The sequence below is a fragment of the Excalfactoria chinensis genome, chromosome Z (assembly GCF_039878825.1).
Source record: "Excalfactoria chinensis isolate bCotChi1 chromosome Z, bCotChi1.hap2, whole genome shotgun sequence".
NCBI classification, from domain to species: domain Eukaryota; kingdom Metazoa; phylum Chordata; class Aves; order Galliformes; family Phasianidae; genus Excalfactoria; species Excalfactoria chinensis.
This window is the reverse complement of record NC_092857.1, coordinates 58814736-58831564: the sequence shown is the minus strand read 5'-3', so window position 1 is coordinate 58831564 and position 16829 is coordinate 58814736. Positions and strand designations below refer to the sequence as shown.

At 38.1% G+C, this 16829-nt stretch overlaps 1 protein-coding gene across 5 annotated transcripts in view; it reads left to right on the top strand.

Moving 5' to 3' along the window:
- Positions 1-16829, top strand: part of MCTP1 (multiple C2 and transmembrane domain containing 1) — a 246706-nt gene that overhangs the window by 182631 nt on the left and 47246 nt on the right. For all 5 annotated transcript variants that reach the window (XM_072359050.1, XM_072359049.1, XM_072359052.1 and 2 more), the window contains one exon: positions 8842-8961. In XM_072359050.1, the coding sequence (XP_072215151.1) occupies positions 8842-8961 (120 nt within the window). The remainder of the gene's footprint in view (positions 1-8841; positions 8962-16829) is intronic.

The following is a 16829-nucleotide window of genomic DNA, read 5'->3' as shown; positions in this document are numbered from 1 at the left end:
TGACATCAGACTCGATTCATGCAACTTAAATTATACTGCTGTCCCTTTCATTTCTGACAGACTGTTAGCAATCTGTAGGTCTTCCAATAGTCAGAAGGCTGACTTCCTAATTTACTTTGGTGGTGATTGTTGAAGAATACCTGGTGGGGAGGGGCTGTTTAGTTTTTATCTGGTACCAGTAGAGATGAGCACAGTTTAGTCATTTGAGAAGTCTAAGTAGCTCTCATTCAGTTGGTAAGTTTAAACTGCATGACCTATTTTAGTTTGGAAAATAAATAAATAAAAATAATAATCAGTAAGTCTGTCTTTTTCAACACTTGTTCTATTGCACTTTCATAATGTTTCTCTAAAATTTTGAATGATTTTCTTTCACCTGCAATTACTTTACAAGTAGTTGTCATTATTGAGTATGATCCATATTGTGATTTTACATTTCTCATGAAGTGAAAAAAGTGATTTTGCTTCTGAAGTGATGTATGCATTTACACTTTCAACCATTCTACCCTCCTAGCAATGTGATTCTAATAGAGCAGAAACCTGCTTGTTTTCAAATTTTTTTGTAAAAGAAGCATGACTTGTAGTATAAATCTGCGTGCTCAAAAAAAAAAAAAAAAAAAAAAAAAAAAAAAAAAGTCTAATATGAAGTGTGCTTTATAGAAATGTCTTTCACAGTAAGTCACTTGCTACAGAAAAGGCATTTTCATGTCTATAACTTAAGCAACTTTTAAGGTTTTTTTAATTTAGGGAACAATGGGAAGAGGACTAAATGTGTGCTTTCTAAGAGCACATATTAAAATCAGACACAGTTATAATGTGGCTTAAGCCTTACAACCAGTTATCACCACTCTCAGCTGAACTGTGCTGGAAAGTATGGGTCACTGTAAGAGTTCTATTTGAAAGTAAAATCAGCCCGAGAACAGGTATTAAAAGCACTTTTCAAGTTAGAAAATAATTAGTATGTGGAACTGCTTTTGTGGTTATGTTGCGAAAGCAAAGACTTGGGTCATTCAGAGGACAATTAGGTATTGTTCAGAAAACGTGGTATTAGAATAGGACCAGAGCTCAATGAACCTAATAGCCATTCCCAGACATTCCTTTGATCTAGTGTATCCTAGTATGGAGATCGTTACTTGATATCAGGTATTATTTCTCATAGAGAAAATAGTATCAACTTCCCTGAGTTTGTCTGCATCTTAAAAGTCAGAGAGAACAAATCTGTGTTAAATTGCTGTAACAACAGCAGTAGGCACTTTGATATCATAATGGTCTTAGTGAAACACATTTCCCTTTTCTACTTTTAAGCTATGTAGTAACTTTGCAGCTCAGACTGGTAAGTAAAGAAGAAATGAATGAAGATTCCACATTTTGTAAATATTTACAGATTCCTTTTTTTTTTTTTTTCCACTTTTTTTTTTTTTTTTTTTATTTCCACCAACTTATACTATGTGAAACTGTTAACGGTGACATGAATTTTACATTACTAATTCATGTGCTGTTTAAAATAGTGCTGTATTCATGCTCTGGGCTTCACTTTCTTGGAATTGTCAGCATTCTCAGAGCAAAGTCTTAGCACTTTCATCTATGGCTCTTGGAAAATGATATGAAATGTCAGTTACAACTTGTAAGGAAAAAAAATTAAATGAAAAATTTTAAGCTCCTAACAAGAAGGTTTTATTGGTTCTGACAAGCTTGTAAAAACTCAGGTAACTCACACTGCAATGTCATTGGATGGTAGTATCATCATGCAGGTTCCTCAGATTTAATAAGTCAATCCAGCTGTGGAAGTGTTTCAAAACATCCTGTGTGGTTTGAGGAATGTCAAGTGAGTCATTTCTAATCATTAGACTGTCTTCTTTAATAATTAGCATTACACAACTCTTTGATAAAAGAATGGAAGTGTAATAGAAGCATAGATCTTTGGTATATGTTATCACGAAAAAAAACGTCAAAATTATCCTACCTAGTAAGAAATGGAAATTCTATTGCTGAATGTTCTTCTAGAAAATGGGTCTAGAATGTTCTAATGAGAGCTGTTCCAGATCTTTCACTGTACCAAAAGTCTCATGAAGACTGATGTTAAAATAATTCTTAATGCAGTATTAATTTTTATCTTGTAATTGTCTCTGTTTTCTATTTTTATTTACTTATTTATTAGAATTAAGATGAATTAACCTGAATTAAATGGACTGGTGTGACTAGAATCTAAATCACAGTGTGTAGTTCTAGCAGGGAAAAGGGAGATACAGGAAATCGTGCAAGTTTGTCTCCTTGTAAAAGGAAAAGTTATTAGAATCATTTGAGTTGAAAGGTTCTGGTAAAGATTACCTAGTCCAACTTCCCTGCAGTGAACAGGGACACATAAGTTGCTCAGTGTCCCGTCCAGCCTGACTGAGTATCTTCTCCTGGTGGATGAGAAGCTGGATATGAGCCAGCTGTGCGTGTTTGAAGCCCAGAAGGCCAACTGTGTTCTGGGCTGTATTTAAAAAGGGGTGGCCAGCAGGGAGAGGGAGGTGATTGTACCCATTTACTCAGCTCTTGTGAGGCCCCATCTGCAGTACTGCGTACAGGCCTGGGGTGCCCAGGACCGGAAGGACATGGAGCTCTTGGAATGGGTCAAGAGGAGGGTCACTAAGATGATAAGAGGGCTGGAACACCTCTCCTGTGAGGAAAGGTTGAGGAAACTGGGCTTGTTTAGTTTGGAGAAGAGAAGGCTCCAGGGAGACCTCATTGCAGTCTTCCAGTACTTGAAAGGAGAATTTGAACAGGAGAGGAAACAGCTGTTTACGAAGATGGATAGTGACAGGACAAGGGGAATGGTTTTAAACTAAGACAGGGGAGGTTTAGGTTAGAGATTAGGAGGAAGTTTTTCACACAGAGTGTGGTGATGCACTGGAACGGGTTGCCCAGAGAGGTTGTGGATGCCCCATTCAAGGCCAGGCTGGATGTGGCTCTGGGCAACCTGGTCTAGTGGTTGGCAGCCCTGCATATGGTGGGGGTCCTTTTGTTCTGGTCCTTTTCAACCCACGCCATTCTATGATTCTATGATCTTCAACTCTCTTGACAACCTGTGCCAGTGCTTCACTATCATTATGGCAAAAATCTTATTCATTGTATATAACCTAAATCTCTATTGTTTTAGTTTTAAACCATTCCCTCTTGACCTATCATAGCAGATCTTTCTGAAGATTCTGTCCCCTACTTTATTACAGCCCTCCTTTAGGTACTTCCTGCAGCTTTCTCTTCTCCAGGCTGAGTAGCCCCTTATAGACGAAGCATTCCATCCTTCGGGTCATTTTTGTGTCACTCCTCTGGACGTGCTCCAACAGACTCCACATCTGGATGCAGTACTCCAGGTGAGACCTCACCAGCACAGAGAAGAGTGGCAGGATCTCTCTTTGACCTGCTGGCCACTCCTTTTGTTGTGCAGCCCAGGACACAAATGACTTTCTGGGGTGGCTCACGTCCACCAGTACCTCCAAACCATTTTCAGCACAGCTATGCTCTTGTGCACTAAGGAAGGCTTCCCTAAAGATCTGCCCTCTATATTCTGCTCCTTTGTCTCAGGGAACAGATTGAAGGGGGTGTTTCTCACTGACTCCCTGGAAAGATGGAATTTGGATTTCCTAAAATTTTGCATCCTGATTATACTCTTGGTCTGTCCCATCAAAAATTCTTGCAGGTTCAAAAATAATAATTATTTGCAATTTCTCAGACTTCCAAGGCCACTGCCATTTGAAAAGGAGGACCACTGCTAATCCAAGGTATACTTGTCAAAATAATGCAGTCATAAGTTATAGGTATTTTTTTCCTTATTTTTTTTTTAATGTGTCTCATATTTTTTCCATTGTCAAACTGATTTTTGCCTTTTGAAAGAAATTGAGTAATGTGTGTTTTAGACTCAAACCTTTCAAAGCCTACCTCTACCAGCACCCAAGTAGCTGGAAATGAAATTTAAAGAAAGTGAAAAACAAAAAGAGAAACAAACAAACAAACAAACAAACAAATAACCTGCTGGAAGATACTTTATATGTTCAGAAGTCGCAAGGGTACCATGGTCTAAGTGAACTTCTGTATACGTTTGCATTAATACTAGTATGTTCAGAATGTGAAATAACTAAATTTATTTAAATGGCAATGTCAAACAAGGGGAAGCCATCATTGTCAGAAATGACAGACAGACTAATTTTTTTTACCAGAAGATGCTGCTGACTCTTGAAGTTACAATGAAAGTTATTTTTAAGGGTTTTTTTTTGTTTGTTTGTTTGTTTTTAGTGTAAATATCATGCAGGATTTTACTGGAGCCTTAAAACCTGCAGTACTTAATAGAAAGTCTGTACCATGCAGATATGCGGGTTATCTTTCATTCTTCCCAGTCGTCTGAGAATACATCCAAGGGACAAAGCCTCAGGAAATACAATTGTCCTTTTAAGCTGAAAGGGTAAATGGATGATCTTGTGATTAGAGCACTGGAGTTGCAGGCACAGGCTCTGTTTGTGATTGTGCCAAAAGTCCATACAGCCAACTTTTGAATTTTGAGAATAATCAGGAGTTGAGTAAAGCAGCGTATGGATATAGATCATATATAAATGAAGCTGTAAGAATCCTCTTTAAAAGATGAAGAAAGATCTTACTAGAAGAGGGGGCTGTGGTCTGAGTGCTATGCACTGTGTGACGTGGCAGTGACAACAGCCATATCTCACCACGCTCCTAAACACCTTACAGCATGTGACTCTGGGTGCTGTGAATGCAGATTTCAAAGGTTCCAGTGTCAGCCTGGGACTCACCAGGTGATTCATCTCTTTAGGCTTCCAGTTTCCAGTCATGGCAGTGACAACCCCTCAAAGCTTGAAGGCTCCTTTTTCTTTCTTGCCACAAGGTAATCCAGATATCAAGGTTCCTGTAAGGCTGCAGTTCTGGAAAGCTTCCAGCTTGTCAACTGGAAGCATCTTACACTCTGTTAGGTGATTTTCACTGAAGCCAGGCTGTTCTGTGAAGAGAGAGTTTCCTAATTTCTGTCAGAAAGTTCTAAACAGCTGTGCTTGCAGCCCTTCTTCAGCTGTGAGCTACTCCCTGCTGCACCTGAGGTGTGTGTATATCTCTTGTCTGGGATGCTCCTTTTTTAATGATCTTTTCTGCTTGTGGTTAAAAGGAAGAATAAAAAGAGCTAGGAAACAGAAGGGTTAATGCCGGCAAGTCTGCGGGTGCAAACAGGGTTCTGTGAAAAATGAAATGAAATTGGGTGGAGGTAGATAAAAAGAAATCTGAAATGATTGTTCTGTAGAATATGGCCTTTCCACATAGGCAGAAATTTTTCTCTTCACTTCTGTCTGAAGAGAGAGTCAAATAGACGATCTCATCTCTTAATTAGAAAGAAAAATACTCATCAAACACATCTCATCACTGGAAAGCTAATGATCCACAGCTGCTAGTCTGAAAGGGCAGGCTTTTTTTCTGAACAGTAGGAAGTGTTAATCACTTTGGATGAGATTTCTTTTTAAAATATACCGTAGTTTGCAAAAGAATAGGTTATTCAATATTCCAACTTAATTTATTTTTTGAAGTGTTGTACACCAGGGATCGTGTCATGTGTCTCCCTGAATGATCATTTAATGCATGTGTCTCTCGCTTAGATTATCAACTGATGTGATGTTGTAAATGGCCAGTTCATGCCTGCGACTATGAAAATCTTGATCTCACGGAGGAGAAGAAAAAAGTCTTCACTCACAGTCTTCTATGTAGGAGATGGCAGCTATATTAAACCGTAACCTTTGAGACACCTACTCCTCCCTTAAAATAGTTGGGTTGTTTCAGTAACGATAAGGATTCTTTTTTAAGCAAAGTTAGAGCCATTATTTCTTTGGAAGAGAGTGAAACAGACAGAAACCATGTTCCAGTGGATGCTTTAGAGGCACAGACAAATCCCAGACCAGCCCTTTCATATCTCTTCTTAGTTTTCCTGGATTTTATTTTTATTATTATTTTTAAAATTTTTCTTGCCAGTACATCTTTATTGGATGGATATGTAGATTTTCCTTGCCTTCAAGGATGAAATGAAGTTAAGGAAATAGTTTCATACATCCTGCTTCTTCCCTTTCCCCATAAGTATTAGGTCCCTTATGTGTTATGGCTGAGCCCTAGGATTTTCTTCCTGTCCTGCACTAGATTTTGGGATTGTTCATATTCACTGAAAAGTTTTATTTACTGCTGGTAGTCTTCCTGTTTTTTTCCTTGTGTATATCTGTGAATCCAGTTTTGTTCTGGGGAAGGTAGTGAGGCTATTTCACTTGCAGTGCCATCACTGTGCTAGCCTCATGCAGCATACATCTCATTTGTGTTGCAAATATAGAGTCCCTGATTTCCTGGTGCCTGGCTGAGACAGGTGTCTAAAAGGAGAAACTGATCAAAACTCATCCACACTAAGTGGAAATGAGGCTGGTAGGTCAACAAAATCATCTGGAGTATATAGCAGGAATAATAGTCATGTTATGGAAAGATATGTCCATAGAAGTCATAAAAGTGTAGTCACTTAGTATAATGTCTTACTAGCCTACAGATCACAGTTTTTGAAGGAATTAATGGCCTTAAGGATCACTTCACATGTAGAAGTCTCATATGAAAAGTACTTGAATGAGAACTCATTGATGTTCTGAAGTGCAAGCTATATGGTGACCCTGTTCCACAATCTCCAGTCTGGTCAGTATCTCCTGAAACCATCTAGGTTGCTCATTTTATTTCTCTGGAGCCTGGGGTATTTTTTTTTTATTTTTTTATTTTTTTTTAGTTTTGTTGTTGTATTTTTCTCCAGCTTTTTAACCTAAGTAGGATGGAAACATAAGGAGGACTCTATGCATTGCCATTCCTCAACTGTTAATCTCTGGGGCCCTTTTTAATGGCAGTTTGATATTTTTTGCTGGCTTCCAAAGCTCCCTTCAGCATGTATCCATTGACTCAGGGCATTTCTGGGGTTAATGGGTGCAAGGGTTTTTTGCTTTGCTTTTGAGATGTGAATTCTGGTTCAAATTGGCTATATCAGATTTACAGCATTGAGATCTTGCAGATCTTGCTCTCAAAAGGGTAGTTAGCAAGCTAGTGGAAGGACTCTCAAAATCTGTGAGCTTCTGTTTGCTTCTTATTCATTACCATTCCTAACAGATTTCCTTTTAAACTAAACAACCTAAAAAAGATGGTTTTCTTTCAAATGAAATATTAACTGTTAGAAGTGCCAGTATCCTCTTACATATGTCGCACACAGAGCTTTTTCAGTCCTTCTAGTTTTTATTGTATTTGTCTTGCAGTCTCACAGGATTCTGAATGTACAGCATTCAGTGATAGAAGGTTGGGAAGTAAGATAGGTTAGCTGATCCAGACACAAGAAATTACTTAAAATGCAGATTTTAATTTTATTCTTATGTGGAATAATTTGCTAAGAAGATTTTGTTTTAACTCAAAACAGGAATCCAACAGAAGGCTGTTAAATAGGAATACATACTAAAACGCCTATTTTCTTCTTATTTAAATGTATATACATCTTCATGAGTGATTTGGCAGAATGAACCACATGGCTTTCAGTTTGCAATTCTGTGACACAACACCTTCATTTAATTGGTAGTAAAAATACAAATATTCCAAAGCTTAGCTAGTTGGATGACAATGACTTAGCAAGATTTCTGAAACTTAAGTGTATACCCAGCTACAGTAAGCACCATGATTTGTTATACTTTCATTTGTGATTTTGGTCATTTGTTGAGAAAACAACCCCAGGTTATAGCTATAACTGTAGAAAATTAAAAGGGGGGTTGCTCATTTGGGAAATGAGACATAGAATTGTTTTTAGCTTCACCCTGTCTAATTCAGATATTCTTAATTCTTTCTTGCAAACCAATAATTTCATTCTAGAACCAGAAATAAACAGTATCTGTCTAGACAACAAACAGCTACAGCATTCAAGAATGTTTAGTGCTTCCAGGCTCCACAAAGTCATCTCCATACTGCTTGACACATCTGTCAGACCTGGGACTAAAGCTCACCCTATGGAGCATGTCACAGCCCTGCAATAGAGATGCAGTGCTGGGAATTGTGCAATGGAGATGGGTCCTGCTGAAGCATAATCTTCATGCTCAGAAATATGGCACCAGGGGCAGCCCTCCTTATCATGGCTCACATATCTGGGAGATGTCACTTGGCCACACCGTGCTGAACAGCATTCTGGGTGTTTTGAGGAAACACTTCAGATTCAGCAAACATTGGATGAGTGGACGTGGGTGGTTTCTCAGTGTGCCCTTCAGTCCCATTTTCTGTGATACTGAGATCATCACTATTTTGAACTGGTTTGATTAAAATACTTGAACATTGTTTCTCTATTACTGTGATTTTTCGGTATGATTTTTCTTTACAAAGGAATTTTTCAGAATTGTTTATTCCCATTTGTGTGACATTACTACAAAGTTATCAACTTCTGTCTTTCGAACTGCAAAATAACTATAGAAAAAAACAACCTTCTCTATATTACATCGTGATCTTATTTTTATGCCATTTTGTTTTATTTTGTCCACATGAGCATTTTTAATGAGAAAAAAAAAGTAAAATACATTCCCTCAGGCTACACTGTAGCAACATTTCTTTGGAAAAATGAAACTACAAAGCTATAACGTAATTAGCAGTTATTATGCACAGGTAAGTGGCTACTCAGCAAAATGGTTGAACAATTTACCTGCCTAAATAGATGTGATTTAGAATCGTTACTTTAGAATCATTTTAATTCATTGGTCTTGGTTTTAACCATGCTCAAGAGCTTAATGTAATGCTGAGTTGAATCACCTTTGTTCCTGCTCTGTCTTCTAGCTTTTCCTTTTTGTGGTCTGGAACTTTGAGCTCTACATGATACCACTGGCTTTGTTGTTGCTGTTGGCATGGAACTACTTCTTGATCATATCAGGGAAAGATAACAGGCAACATGATACAGTAAGTCTTCTCTACTTCAAGCACATATATGTACTTTCCTTTCTAAAACAGATACAATTTTGTAACTATTTTAAAATATGTCACTTTTTGAAAATTTGTTTTCATTTGGAATACTCAGTGGACAGTTTCCCCACTTAGCAATTTAGTTTTTCTCCAGCTGTCCAAGGAATGTGCCCATTTTTGCTGAAAATATATTTAAAAGATATAGAACATATACTATCCTCAGAATAGGGTTTGTGTGGGAGCAGAAATGAGAGGCTTATAGGTCATGAGAAGCCAAATTCTTTGGAAACGATTGTGTGAGACTATGTCCTTATGTTGCATTTTTTCTTCCACATACTGAAGTTAAAGGTTAAAATGATTACAAATTGTTAACAGTTTCAGAATGTATCACATTTTGTTGGATTTCATGGTTTATCTTTAGAATGTTACCATTCAACGAGCCTAATATAAGCCTTTCCTTCTTCATCTATGCCATTATTTAATTAAATGCATGTATCCGGGATATAGAGTAGCAAACATTTACTAATAACTGACATGTATTAATTAAAAAAAAAAGCATGGTTCACATTTTCAGGAGTGCATATCAAATTCTGAAGTTGTATTTTGTGCTACACAAATTTTCTGGTATCCAGGCAGCTTAAGGATTTTGCTTAGCTTTATGAGTTTAATGTTTGTTTCAATACTGATTCCCCAAAAGCAGTCTGCTGTCTAGGACACTGCACTGGTAGATTAGAAGAAGAAAAAAAAGGGGAATGAGTGTAATTGGTCTCAGAGAATAGGGTTTAATGGGTCACGCTCCATCTAGAGGTTGGTAGCAAGTGGAGCATCACAGCATACAAGAGGCTGTTTCATTTAATGTCTTCATCAGTGACCTGTAGGTAGTGACAGACAGCACTCCCATCACCAGGGCAGTGGGACCAGTTGGTACAATGGATGTGTCAGATAGATAGACTTAGGCTGGCTGTTGGAATGAGGCTCATGAAATTCAAGAAGGAAAAATGTGAAGTCTTGCTCTTTGCATGGAATAATACCATGCAAAGATACAGACTGAGGATTGATTGCCAGGGGAACAGTGCTCCTGCATGTGGATATTTGAAGAGACAGGAAGATAAATGCATCAGCAGCAAGAATCAACTTGAGCATAATGGGTTATGTTAACAGAAACACAGACTGTGGTTTAAGGAAAGCAGTTGTCCTCTTCAGTATTTCTGAGACTACATCTGGAATACTGTTCAGATTTGGACAACCTAGTTCAAGAATGAAGTTGATTAATGGTAGTGAGTAGAGTGTAGGGCCAGCTAGGTGGTGAGGGACTTGAGAACTCACCCACAAGGAGAGACTGAGAGAAGCAGGCTCAAAATGGCCTTGAGAAGAGGCTTCAGCTGACCCAGACAGCAGTTCTGTGCTATCTGCAAGGGGGTTATTGTGAAGGTGAAGCTAGGTTTTTCACATGCTCCCTACTACTGATGGTGGGAGAGCAAAAGGCATACAGTGAAATAGAAGAGGTTCAGGCTGGATAATCTTTTTTTTTTTTTTTTTTTTTTTTTTTTTTTTTTTTTTGTGATGGCAGTTAAGCAGTGAATTAGGTTACCTACCAAGGGAGGTTATGCAGTCTCTGTTGCATGTTTTCAGGACTTGGCTGGCTAAAGCCCTAAGCAACCTGACCTGACCTCATGGCTGACCTTGCTGTAGGCATGAGGTTGGATTAAATCCTTTCTCAGGTTCCTTCCAGCCTGAATGGTCATATGACCCTAATGTCTAGTAACTGCTAGTAACTGCAATTAATAGTAAATAGTGGAGCTAATATAGCCCCTGCCCTGGCGCTACTGTTACCTATCCATATCACTAAGATTGTTAGGCTTCAAAGGGTCATCAAAAATTAAGGGTGGGAATGACAGAGATTTCCCTAATCCCAGAAATTGTTACATTTCCAGGAAAAGCCTAAGATCAAGTTTTAAAAGGCACATTTCTTAAATCACAGGCCTTTGTCTCCTGCTGCTTGAAATACTTAAATCTTCTGCATCTGAGATTTTATGAGTAACTGAAATCCCTTATCAAAGGAGAGATTTTGCTTGTGAGCTGCAATACACTTAATTTCTCTCTGAAGTAACACCTGCCTGTGAAGATTAATTGAGTCGTGCAACTTTGCTAACAAAATAATGAAGCTATTGATGGGCTCTCTGTTGAGAACACCAAGTGATGTTCTGAAAATGTTCCTCTTGCTGAGATTGTTTCAGACCAAGCTGTATGGCTTGTATCAGCTAGTCAGGTTCTTCCTAAATATTTGATATCTGTGCTGCTAATTACTACTTTTTATTTATTACAAGGAAGTTGGGATCTCGTTTTTAATGAATTGAGCTTGGTTATCATCATGGCAAGCATCTGTCTTCTATGAAGTGGTCTGCTGACTTATTGAATGTCTTTCTAATTAACTCACAAATCTTCAGTAATATCGCTAGTCCTTAGCTCAGGTCATTAGCGTGCACTATCATTAAATTAGGAGTCATTTAAATATTTCTGTTTTCTTATGCAAAGTGTAAATATTAACTAAATTAATTAAGCAGTGTTTCCTGGTGGTTAAAGAATGCTTTAGGATTCATCTGATCTTGCTTCTGTTCCCAGGTTGTTAGAGATTTCTTTTATACCTCTGACTACATATCTAGAAATAACACCTGCCTTTAAAAGTTACTTTGTAAACATTAAGTTAATTCAAAAAGATAAATATATTTGCTGGTTTTTTACTAAACTCAGTGGAGAACTGTAGTTAAATTGCCTGCGTTTTGAACTTGTTTCACGAGAATGGGAGATACTTAAATTTTGGGCCTTGAAAAGAAGTTTCAAAGAGTTCTTTTTCATTGTAACATCTCTGCAAGAAAATAATTATCAAGTATCTGATCAGTGAAAGTTTTAGTGACTGCACTTCACTGCAGATCAAGGAAATGATTCAGTAAGTTTCTGTCCACTTGGATCAGCCTTAATTCAACCACATTTGAGTGTCTCTGTCTACAACCAAGGTTTCTTTTAGTCTGTCCTCTTATACATTGGTTTCTTTGAAGCAGCTTTTGACTTAATTGCTTGTGGTATAATTCACCTGCAAAGTGGTCTAGTTTACTCCTTCCTAATGTGAGGCACTGCTTCTCATCAGAGTGTGTGATTATTCTGCCACTTAATCTGATTCCTTATGAGTTCAATATGCAAGTTCTTTATTGAATTAAATGTGCAACAAGGCTGGGGCAAGGGAGAGCCCTAAGCTCATCTATATAATACAAGTCTGATGGAAAGTCCAGTCGAGAGGTAAGGGTGCATATTAGGTATTATTAATTTCCTGGATTCAGCCGGACTGTATAAGGTTGATTGTTACTGTGATTTTACTCAAATGTTCTCAAATACACAAATCTAAAAAAAAAAAAAAAAAAAAAAAAAAAAAAAAAAAAAAAAAAAAGTTGGATTCCCTATCTATTGTACATGAATTAGTTGTATTTCTGAGAGGCAAGAGGCAAGTTTTCATCAGATGGAAAGTCTTGCATGAAATATTGGGGTGACTGGTGAGGTTTCATGTCCTGTAACAAAGGAAAGTGTAGGAGAAGCAATCTGGATGTATATTTAGTGGATGGTTATCTGAATGATCTGTGAGAATTGAGAACTGATCTAAAACAAATGAATTCCTGGACTTGACTCAAATGGCAGGAAGTAAAAATCAGAAAATAAATATTTTCTTCCAATATTAAGCAAGGAAAAACCACTGAAAAAGCATTCTTCATGCTTTCCTCTGAATTTTGCTGCAACATTTTTGCCTGAAGCTTACCTAGATTCTTTCCCTGAGGATATTTCTTGACTTAAAAAAATACTGTTTAAATTCTTGCCCTTCCTTATAGTCGTGCTACTAAGTATCTGATCTCACAAAATAATTCACTTCCATTATGACTGCAGTTCTGATCTTAAGCAGTCACCACCAAAATGCACAAGATTGGAAGTGACTGGATCTTAGTGCTTTCTGCATGAGTGCAATTTTTTTTTCCAGTGTCTTTTTCACCTTCTCTGAGGAAGAGAAGAGATATCAACTGCTCCCACTTTCCCATCCCACTGCCCATAGCTCCGTGTCATCATGCTGTTGATAGTAGCCCTTCCTATTGTCTGCTGAGCGAAGTGCCACCAATACATCCTGGTGGCCCTGTGCACATTACAGGTACAGAACAAATGAGCATGTGGTGACAGACTGCCTAGGCTGCCTGGGGCAAACAAGGTCTGGCTTACTTCACAACCACCTTACCTTGCTGGGAAACATAAATTGCATTGCAATAACTGCATAGCCTGAAACATTCTTCCCCACATGGCTGCAGTTGAAAGAATGGTATCTGAATTAGCAGAAAGAGTGCTGGGGTTTATAACTTCTTTTCATTCATTTTTAGAAATTTATAAGTAATTTGATGTTTTCAAGTATGCTGGAAAAAAGATCTCACCTTTGTAAAGTTGCAAAAAGAGCAGCCTTACTGTCTGGATTTTTTCTTTTCACTTCTGTCTGGGATCTTTATTCTCACCTCTATTTCTGTCTAGGATCTTTTTTTCTCAGTGCTATTTCTAAACAGTAATTATTAGGATCTCATGAAACTGGTGGAAAAAAGAAATAAAATCTACTTCAGGTTCTGTTCTGATTCTCTGCTGGAGCTGCCTGACTTAAGGGATGGGCAGATAATCTCTCAAAGTAATTAGAATTTTTCCCACTCTCCAGCTGCAGTTTTCCCCTTCTCTGAGATTAAGTAGTTGACTGTGTGATCCGAACACATAGTGAAAATGCAGCATGGTTTGCATGAGTGACCAATTAAAATGTTTGGTCATTGCTTTCTTTCTATGTATATATTTCTTTGTTCCACTGCTAGGACAGACTTTGACATTTTGTTGGCTGCTCAGCTGGCATGTTAGATCTGTTCCTGTTTTCCCTTGACTAAGCAAGTGACAGATAGGGTACCTAGGTGGTTTTCCCCTCAGTGCTGCCATTGAGGTGAAAGGGCTGAAAGAGGAACAACTGTAACAACCAGTTGCACAGCTATCATCAACAACAGGGACTTGGTTTTTACAGGCATGGGGTCCTCTTTGAACACTGAGGACTGATAGAAAGAGACAAGATCCACCTCACTGGGTTGGTCAGTGTCACCTTTCCCAGAAGGCTGGCCAACATGATGAGGAGAGCATTAAACTTGAAGTAATGGGGAAGGGTGCTGTTGCATGCATGAAGGATTGTGGAGATGTGGTAGGGTTGCTCTCACAGCTGGAGTACAGTGGATGAATACAAGATTTTTAGTTGTGGCAGGTCAAGAAGTCAACACAATGCAGTTCAGCAAAGTGGTAAAGGAATTGGAGGAGAGGATAAGAGCTGGGACTGGAAAGATATTAACAATATGTTTAAGTCACTGATGGGAAGGGAAGAAGGAGCCAGTTTCTTTTAGTGGTGCCCAGTAACAAGACAGGAAAAGAGACAATGGGCACAAACTGAAGTTTTTGATATTCCATATGAACACGAGAAAGACATTTATAATGAGAGTGGTCCAACACTGGAACAGGATGTCCAGAGAGACTGAGGAATATCTGTCCTTGGAGATATTCAGGAGCAGATTTGACATAGTTCTGGACAACCTGCTCATAGATGACCCTGCTTCAACAGGAGGGTTGGACCAAATACCAGATGGACTCAAGAAGTCCCTGCAGATGACAGCCATCCTGTGATTCTCTAACTAAGGATACTAATCTTACACACCTTTTGGTCTATTATTTGTTAGATTCTTTTCCCCAAATAATTTAAAATTTAATAAGAAGAATAATTCACATGCTTCAAGTTACCTATAAATGTTTCTCTGCCATATATACCCCTCTGGTAAAGTGCTTTAATCACTTCAGTTCACATCCTGCATTTATAGTTAATATTTAGAGCCTTAAAGGAAATATTAAATAGCTGATTTCCTCTTGAAGTTTCAAGTTGCATGTCATTGCATATAAAATGATGGTGAGCAGCTGGGAGTTAATGTGCCATACACAAATTCTTATGAATCTGTATAATAGAGTATATACGCATATTATTAATCTTGTAAGACTGATATAAAATGATATGATACATCTTTTAATTTCAGTGGAGATTTTTTATGAAATAGGCTTTGATGACTTATGTTTCTAGAGTATATGCTTCTACTAAGAGTTAGAGATGGACTCATTTAGGGTAAAATTATTGAACAGAATAACAGTAACTTTAGTAAAATATAAAATTTCATTTTTAGACTTTGACCAGTTCCTGTGGATACTTTCTATGTAGTCCTCTCGAAGGACAGAAAGATAATTTTGCTCTCATCTTCAAAGAACTTTGTGGTATGCAGGGGTTTAATCTGATAGTTTATTTTAACCTTTATTTGTAGGGTCGGATTTTTATTTGTTCTTTGACTTTATATGTACTCGGGAAATAAGCACTTGAAGAAAAACAAAAACAGGAATGGAAACAAGGATGTTTTGAGTATATCCATCTCACTGGGTTCCCTCTGGGAAGCACAAGGACTCTGAGTTAGCAGCGTAACACCCAATTCAGTTACAGATTTTTTGCGTGCTGTCCAGACATTTTTCTCTTGGGGGAAAGGCAGCAGTGTGTCAGAGCCTTTGGTGGATTTGGGTCAGCTTCTCCTTGGTAAAGCACCATTTTCTATAAGCAAACCCCACCAAGAAAGGAGCTGACTCTAGCATCCTGTTAAAAAACATGAGTTAGCAAGCAAATAATGATACGGTTACTTGCTTTACCATTTTTTGGTTGATTGGTTGGTTTGGTTTGTTTTACCCATTATAGTCTTACAGTGTGGAAGAATGACTCCAAAGTTTGGCAGGATTTCTGCAGATTAATACAGTGCGAACACCAAGTTTAGATCCATTCACATGCAGCACTGAAATGCTTGTGCTAGAAGTTCCTGTGCCTCTTATACTGAAGAGATGACAGAGAATTTTAGCTGAGGACTGAAGCCTTTGAAAGGCGTGGTAGAAGTAATTATTGTCCCTGTATTCTAGCGAGACTGTGTCTAGAACACGTCATTTGCTCAGTGTGATACAAAAGAAGATAGTCATGTTGGCCATTACATATTGGCTTCCTGTTTTGATTGTACTTCACTAAGAACGTGGCCTCCAATGTAATAGCAGCAGCCTTAAAATCTCCAAAGTATGAGGGTTAGTGGGAGAATACAGAGTTGGGGATAGAATAGTGTCTGTGTAAAAATTGTTTAAGCTATGGTGCCACTAATCAGAAAAACAGTTATTTTTCTGGGAATGGTTTAAAACATTACTTACAAGGCTTTTACCTTGTGTTTGCTGACTGCTGCTAACTAGGCAAATGTACTCTGTACCAGAAAATAGATGTTCGTTCTGTTGCAGATGGCAGTCAGCACATCACTGAACAGTGCAACAACGTCCAGAAGGCTTTTTTCAACCAGGCAGCCCTCCTTACCATTGCCAAATTAATCAGAATCTCAAACCTGCTCTCCGTTTGTTATCGTCAGTAAAAGAAGTTAGAAAGGCTTTTGTAAATAGGTCATCGCCTGCCTGTGTGCTCAGCCTGGGTGCTGTCAGAGCACAAAGACCACAGGCAACACGTGCCTGAATATTAAGCAGTCTGCTGAGAACCGTCGCTGTCTTCATGCAGCTGTTTGTTCTTTCTATACAATCCATACAGCCAGGGAGAAAAAAACACATGAGAGTGCCCCACTGTGGGACAGAGGCTTTTTTTAATAAATCAGAAAAGAAACATGAAAATGTCAGCTTAATCAAGCATTTAAATTTTATTAATCAAGTCTAATTTTTATGAGTGCAAATAATCGCTGAAGCTGGACAAATTTGCTTTAGAT